This window comes from Aptenodytes forsteri, unplaced genomic scaffold (assembly GCF_000699145.1).
Source record: "Aptenodytes forsteri isolate BGI_AS27 unplaced genomic scaffold, ASM69914v1 Scaffold258, whole genome shotgun sequence".
Lineage (NCBI taxonomy): Eukaryota > Metazoa > Chordata > Aves > Sphenisciformes > Spheniscidae > Aptenodytes > Aptenodytes forsteri.
The window spans coordinates 1,628,237-1,635,757 of NW_008795250.1; the positions used below are offsets into that span (position 1 = coordinate 1,628,237).

Here is a 7,521-nt window from a genome sequence, read left to right on the forward strand (position 1 = left end):
GCCGAGGCGGAAACCCCGGAGGGCTGGTCCCTGCAGGGATGCCACTTCGGGTACGCGCAGACACCAATTTTCCGTAAACTCCTTTATTGTTTGCGTGGCGATTTAATGTTTGTTGCCTTTTTTAAGGGGAGTTACGCAAAGCCTCGGAAATAATCGTGCTCCGAGGCGGGGAAGTGCGGAGCAGGCGGTGGCCCGAAGCATCCCTCCGTGGATCGCCTCCCCGAGGCTGTTTTCAAGCTATCGATTCATTTTTTGGGGGGGGTAGGAGGGCCAGTCCTGATTTTTAGTGAAATCCTGAACGGAGCCGGAGCTCAGCATCACCTCTCCACAAATCCCAGCCGAGGCTTTAGCTTCTCTGTATGCGCTATATATACTCTCTCCACTTTATATACCAGAGCCAGCACCCACGAGGACTAAAAACTCCCCCTGATGCCACTGATGTCACAGCCCCAACACTCACGGAACAACCAGCTCGTGTCCCCAGAGGAGAAATCCATATCCAACGTACCCAAGTCAGATTTTTAAGGATGAGAGAGAGGCGTGGGGGTTTTCCCTCCCCCCCCCAAAAAAAAATCTTTTCCCAGTGGAATAAAACCAGCAAGAACCAAGCAAGAAACTTTAATGTAAGTATTTATTGGGTTAGCAATACTGCGCAGTTCATATCCCAGCACACGGACGCGTTCCACACCGGTACAAACAAGCAGGAATCGCTGCTCCGTTTGCCCCGAGGATTCGCCTTCACGCCGGCTAAAGCGGACTGCGCCGTGAGGCAGTGCGTCTCCTGCGGTCCTCAAACCCTTGCTCCCTTTGCTGGTCTGAATATAGAAACCTATCGCTTGCTAAAAAATGACAATCGTTAAAAAAAAAAAAAAAAGGCAGCAAATACATAGTCTGAAAGCCAGAAGCGTTCTGCTGTGCCTCTTACTGCTTCTTGTCCCTTATTCTAAGGCCTTTGCTATTTTCCAGGAGGCTTCTTGTTAGGAGTTTATCGAATATCTCAATTTGTGAACAGCACTACTTATGGATATATATATTTATTTTTTTTTCTCTAGTAGGCTGTCACTAAGGATTGGTAGAAAAGCTCTGGATTCGTTTCATGAATTTATATTCAGGGGATTTAGCTGTGCGAGGGTGCACCCGGAACGGGTCCGCTCGAGGTGGGTGCTGGCGCAGGGGTAGATCTGGGCTCTGCCTCGCCTTGAGAGCCCTTCAGCAGGCGGCCGGAGCAGCGGGGGGAGCCCATTCCCATCGGCACAAGGAGCCGAAGGCTCTGCGAACAGCTCTGCCAAATGAGCTCGAAAGGCTTTCACCCTGTGGGAAAAGGCTGGCCAGGTTTCTCCGGGAGGAACCCGCAGGTTTATTCCCATTTGGTGGATGAAGGGAGTCGCCGGCAGCGGCTCCGGCTCTGCCCGTGGCACCGGGCGGGGCGAGGACACCCCTACCGACATCCCGCACCGCTTCTCCCAGCCCGAAGCATCCTCCTCCCCACCGCAGGGCCGCGGTCCCCCTGGACCTCCCCGAGAGGGATGAGCGGGCTGGACCTCTGGTGAGCTTTCCTGCGGGCAAAGGGCGATGGAGCTGGCTAGGGGGGCTGCGAGGAGCCCGACAAAGCCGGCTTTATCCCTCCCCGCTCGCATTTCCGCGAGATGAACAAGCCTCCAGTGAAGCAACACAGCGAGGGGCTGTGTTGGCTTCTAGAAAGCATTAGCAAAAGCAGGCTGAGTGTCCGACTCCAAGGGCTGGCTTTCTTCTGCAAAGCGATGCTTCCTCCCGCGGCTTATGGAGAGCTCTTCACGGGGAAACGCTTCTTAATCTGGAAGCACTCGCATTTCTTGTATTTCATCGTCAGTCCGTACTGAGGAGTGATGTCCACCTCCTCCCCGGGGCGGAGGCTGAACTCCAGCTGCTGCAGCATGGTGGCCAAGAAGAGGAAGATCTCCCACCGGCCGATGGACTCCCCGATGCATCGCCTCTTCCCCAAACCGAAAGCCATCACTTTGTCGCTCTCCGTCCTGCTTATTTCGGTCCCCGCGGCGTTGAGGAACCGCTCGGGGTTGAAGGTCGAGGGGTCCTTCCAAAGCTTCCTGGAGCAGAAAGGAGACACACCTGAGGAAGCCGTTTTCACCCACCGTGATGGGGACAGCAGTCAAAAAACTCCTCTCCGAGAGAAGCATTACAATACTTTCTCATTTCACCGTCCAAAAACTTTGGCAACCTCTATCCCTGATCTAAAATGCCAACTGCATGTCAGACCCGATCAGCTCAGTCTGTTGAAACCTCTGTTTCAAACTCGGATTGTGTTTGCCTGTGCAGATACCGGGGATGGATTTAATTCAGCGTGTGATATCTAGAGGTCCTGCAGTGTCAGCTGAAAGAAGAAAATCTGTGCACAGAAATCGGTCAGCACCTCTTAAAAAGGAAGGGTGGAGACCTGAGGGTCTTCCCACCTTGAATCCTCCCAGCAAAACTTCCCAGCCTGGCTGCTGGGAAGTGCCACGTGGGATTTTCCAGTGCCTTAGCCGAGAATTTCTGCTTGGACATGGGGAATTCTCTCTGGCCCTAAAGACAGCGTTCCCATCGCAATGCTCACCAGCATACGCAGGAGCAGGAGGAATATTGTAATATTTCTGTGCTGCCGGGCTATTTGGATACAAAGGTCTTGAGCTTCTGATCCAAAATACCTGACCGGGGAGCCACCTTCTGTGTCAATCTTTAGTCAACTTACTCCCCAACAGGAGGGTCTCTACTGGAGAGCAGCAGAGGGGTAAGACGGGGCTTTGGTTTCCACATCCCCTTTCATTCACCAAAGCTGATTATCAGCAATAACGACACGAGCCTATTGAGTTTAACGAGAGTCGCATCAGGACATTTTTCTCCCGGAAAGAGGGAACCAGGCTGTTCCCACTGAGCACATCCAGAGCTGTCAATCCAGATCACAAGGGCTGCTTGGCAGGAGGATCTACCGATTCCTGATTATTCAGCAGCCCAAGCTGCCAACCCTCGCACATACGTGGGAAGTCCAGTGCATTGAGGACATCACCACGTTACCGCACATACATTGGGTAAACCCTGGTGTTGGGCAGTTGCTGAACCGGTGACCAGGTCAACCCAGAGCAGCACCGTGCCCAGGAGACCCGAGGCCGGGCTCAGCATCAAACCCACACGATTTTCGGTCCGATCTGCCTTTTCCTGCCTTCATGACCCATTCGGCTTTTGGCATCTTGCTGTAAAGGATCAGAGCGAGCTTAATGCCAAGCAAACCCATCACAGCCCGGATAAGCACGGGGGATTTGGGTATACTCACTCATCGTGATTCACTTGCCACTGGTTGATAAACACGCAGGTATCCTTGGGGATGTAATAGCCGTTCAACGCCGTCGCTTTTGTCGTGCTGAAAGAAATACGGGTGGAGGCGAAGAGACGTTAAGAGGAGACCCGCAGCTTCGCGGCAAAACAAAGCTTGGCAAGTCCTAGGGGTGTTTCATTTTCAATGCCCTATTTGTACTCTTAGGACTGGCTAGGAAATAACCCAATTTTTATTTGGGAGACTAAACAGTCTTGGTTAATACTTTTTCTCAAGCAGAAAGACTCCAGTTTCAGGAAGCTGGAATGAGTTGTGCTGTGGTTTCTGCTAAGGCAGGGGGAAATATAAATCCGGGGGTGTTCGCCATCCCTCCACTAGCAAAGGCTTTGGAGTAAAACTACCCTCGAAGCGAAGGATTCAACCCCGGGAGGGCAGCTGCCAGCCCCGAGGGCAGCGGATGCAGCCACAGGCACCAGCGCAACGTGGCAGCTGCGCTACCGGCGAGCGTGAAAGCCATGGGGAGCTTTAACATGAGTAATTCAGGCTGTGCACCGGAATATTTCCCCATAGCAGAGTTCGATTCCCAGGCAACTATCTGCCTAAACGGCACCTCCCAGAAAACCACTCCAAAAAAGCCCCGAATAACGTGTCAGCTGCTCCAGCCTGTACCTGTGCGGGATGGTGAAGGGCAGGAAGGAGGAGTGCCTGAACATCTCCAGGATAAAAGCTTCTGTGTGGGGCAGCGTGCCGCGGTCCGACAGCCTCGGTCTCCTCTCCTGGCCGATGGTCTGGTCTGCGGGAGGTCGAGAGGAGGGAGCGGGCTGGGGTCAGCCCTCGCCAGAGAGGTTTTGACCCCGGAGGCAGCGGGCTCATGGACTCACCTAGTTCTTCCTGGATCCTCTTCTGGATGTCGGGGTACAAGGCGACGTACATGAGGCTCCAGGATAAGGCAGTTGTCACGGTGTCAAAGCCTGGATGGACATGAAAAAGGCATTTAGTTACCAGAAGATGACAGGCGAGCAGGTATTTACAGACCCCATCACTCTAGATGTTTGCCACGGAGCAGTTCCCCATCAGCTATCACTGAAAAGCCTGGTCACCGCTCAGGAGAGCGCCCATGAGCTCAGCAGCAGCTCCAAACACCCACGCATGGCCAAGGTCTCACCCCGACGGCCCCAGTTCCCCACCCAGCCTCCCAGCAGAGAGGCTTTACCCTCAGAAATGTTCTCACCTGCCCCAAAGAGGTCGTTGACGATGTTGATGATCTTCTCATTGGAGAGCGGGACGCGGGCATCCTCCCCTACGCTCGTCTCCTGGCAGTGCTCAATCAGTGAGTCCATGATGTCCCGGATGTGCTCCTGGGGAAGAGCCAGTGGGTCAGGGATGTCACGGACACCAAGGGCTGGGGAAACCTCCCCCAGCCAGTGCCGCCTCCTGGGGGGTTTAACTACAGATTGGAGAGCTCCAAGGAGCTTTCCTGGGCAGAGGTGGGGGGACAAGGGAGTATCTTCTTCTCCTCGTTGCCAGGCAGGCAGCCAATTGTAGGCATCTCCACCCTCGCCCAAGAGCATCCAAGCTCTTACCTTATCAAAGCTGGTGTAATGCTCCTGGACAATTTTTTGCACAAAGAAACTGAAACGCCTGTTGATGTCCTTAAAGAGCTCCATGGTGCGGCTGGGAAGATACTGGAGCACGGGGATAAAGTCAGCGGGGTTGCCAGCAGCAGCCACGTCCCCAAATTCATTGTTGAGGTTCATCAAGCTGAGCAGCTCTTGGTCGTTGTGGTCGTAACGCTTGCCAAAGCACATGGCACAGATGACGTTGGCCACAGAGTACCCTCAGAAATGTTCTCACCTGCCCCAAAGAGGTCGTTGACGATGTTGATGATCTTCTCATTGGAGAGCGGGACGCGGGCATCCTCCCCTACGCTCGTCTCCTGGCAGTGCTCAATCAGTGAGTCCATGATGTCCCGGATGTGCTCCTGGGGAAGAGCCAGTGGGTCAGGGATGTCACAGACACCAAGGGCTGGGGAAACCTCCCCCAGCCAGTGCCGCCTCCTGGGGGGTTTAACTACAGATTGGAGAGCTCCAAGGAGCTTTCCTGGGCAGAGGTGCGGGGACAAGGGAGTATCTTCTTCTCCCCGTTGCCAGGCAGGCAGCCAATTGTAGGCATCTCCACCCTCGCCCAAGAGCATCCAAGCTCTTACCTTATCAAAGCTGGTGTAATGCTCCTGGACAATTTTTTGCACAAAGAAACTGAAACGCCTGTTGATGTCCTTAAAGAGCTCCATGGTGCGGCTGGGAAGATACTGGAGCACGGGGATGAAGTCAGCGGGGTTGCCAGCAGCAGCCACGTCCCCAAATTCATTGTTGAGGTTCATCAAGCTGAGCAGCTCTTGGTCGTTGTGGTCGTAACGCTTGCCAAAGCACATGGCACAGATGACGTTGGCCACAGAGACCACCAGGTACTGGTTAAGGTCAAAGCTCTTCTCCTCATCCATCAGCTGCAGGAACTTGGTGACCAGGTAGTCGGCCTCCTTGGAGACGTGTTCCTCCAGGAGGCAGGTGGAAGAGGAGGTGGGGCTGGGGGCGATGGAGAAGGTCTTCAGGGCGTTCTGGGCCAGCTTTCTGCGGGCTTTCCACACCTCCCCTGAGTCGGGGCTGAAGGCCAGGCTCTGGCCGTTCGAAATGTATTGGAAGCTGTGGAGGTCAGGGCGCCCCATGAAGTCTTCTCCTTGCTTCACCAATGCTTGCCTGATGGTGTCCAGCCCGCTCAGCACCAGGACGGGCCGGGTGCCGATCCTGATCTCCATCACGTCCCCATACTTCTGGCTCAGCCTGGTCAGGACCAGGTGCGTGTCCTTCCTCAGCTCCAGCACGTTGCCGAGGATGGGGTAGCCTCTGGGTCCTGGGGGGTTCTTCAGCCCCTTGGGCACGTGCTGCCGGAGGGACTGGATGAGCAGGAAGACCAGGCAGAAGATGGCGGCCACGAGGAGGACCTCGGTGGCCGAGACAACGCCTTGGCTTCCCACCAGCGATATCGCAGCCTTCATCGCTGCCGGCATGCAGAAACCTTTATTGCTAATAAACCAAAGAGACATTATGAAGGAGGGAAGGTCTATGGAGCACCTGTAGTTTGAGACGCTCTCGGTAGCAACCGCACAGGACTGCGGGCAGGAAAGCTGGGCTTAACTTCTGATCTAGAGCCGCGTCGGTTTTCTGCACTTCAGGAAACTGCTTTTAAGTGAAAGCAGTTTCTTTTTGCTAGCCAGGAGTAAAAGGAACAGGTCCCATGGCTTTTTCTCTGTATGCCAGGGTAGGAAATGTGCTCTCTTAACTACAGGACCTCTCTTTTATACCTCAAAGTCTTTTCCAGAGCACTTGACTATAGGAGAGCTGAATCCTCCCGATTTGAGTCATCCGGTGGCTCGTGCTGAGCCACTGCTCACCAGCAAACTAAATACAGCATTGCCATGAATCTTCCTAAAGATCAATGGCCATGAAAGGTAACCCCGGCTGTAGCGTGGGGCTGGCAGGCGGTGAGCACCCTGCTCCCAGCTCTGTCGGAAATCCCTCAGAAAACCCCGAGCCAGGGGTAGGAAGAAGCTGGGTCTGAAATCCCACCTCCCCTTGGGTTTGGCAAGGTGCTACACCCCACCGTGGGACACCCAGGACCCGTGGGATGAGGAGCCGGGGGGCTGCTGGGACCCCTGGAACCCCAGTGGGTGCGGCCTGGCTGGGACCCCCTCCCAGCCCACGGCTGTGGATCGTGGCCACCCCAGAGCAAGAGGGGCCGTGGGACAAGGATTACCCCCAGGACCCCCCCCCAGAAATCACCTTCTGACAGCTCCGGGAAGGATGCTACGGGAGATTTGGGGAGCCCGGGAGGGGGGGACACCCTACAGCAGTGCACCCCCCGGCTTTCCATCCCTCGGGGGTCCCCTGGGCCCCAGCCCACGGCTGTGGATCGTGGCCACCCCAGAGCAAGAGGGGCCGTGGGACAAGGATTACCCCCAGGACCCCCCCCCAGAAATCACCTTCTGACAGCTCCGGGAAGGATGCTACGGGAGATTTGGGGAGCCCGGGAGGGGGGGACACCCTACAGCAGTGCACCCCCCGGCTTTCCATCCCTCGGGGGTCCCCTGGGGGAGCTGGAAGTGCCCCCCACACCTCTCCATCCTCCGGGCGGAGAGCCGCGCCTCGCAGCGGGCAGCCCCG

General features: G+C 55.6%; 1 protein-coding gene across 1 annotated transcript; it reads right to left on the reverse strand.

The window, feature by feature from the left end:
- Positions 1–1,777: 1,777 nt before the first annotated feature.
- LOC103898573 (cytochrome P450 1A4-like) lies at positions 1,778–6,368 on the reverse strand. The gene is made up of 6 exons (XM_009278856.1): positions 5,511–6,368; positions 5,159–5,285; positions 4,186–4,275; positions 3,974–4,097; positions 3,305–3,391; positions 1,778–2,084 (listed from the first exon to the last, which is right to left on the reverse strand). Exons 1-6 carry the CDS (start codon positions 6,366–6,368, stop codon positions 1,778–1,780), a joined length of 1,593 nt encoding a protein of 530 aa, XP_009277131.1.
- Between the last annotated feature and the right edge of the window lie 1,153 nt (positions 6,369–7,521).

Bases quoted from the DNA above. Each gene is read 5' to 3' on its own strand.
- LOC103898573 (XM_009278856.1), bottom strand. From the start codon at position 6,368: ATGCCGGCAGCGATGAAGGCTGCGATATCGCTGGTGGGAAGCCAAGGC. The intron at 4,098-4,185 runs GTGAGTCCATGA...GACCTCCCGCAG, and splicing joins GAGGATCCAGGAAGAACTAG to ACCAGACCATCGGCCAGGAG. The intron at 3,392-3,973 runs GTACAGGCTGGA...TATTTCTTTCAG, and splicing joins CCCTTCACCATCCCGCACAG to CACGACAAAAGCGACGGCGT.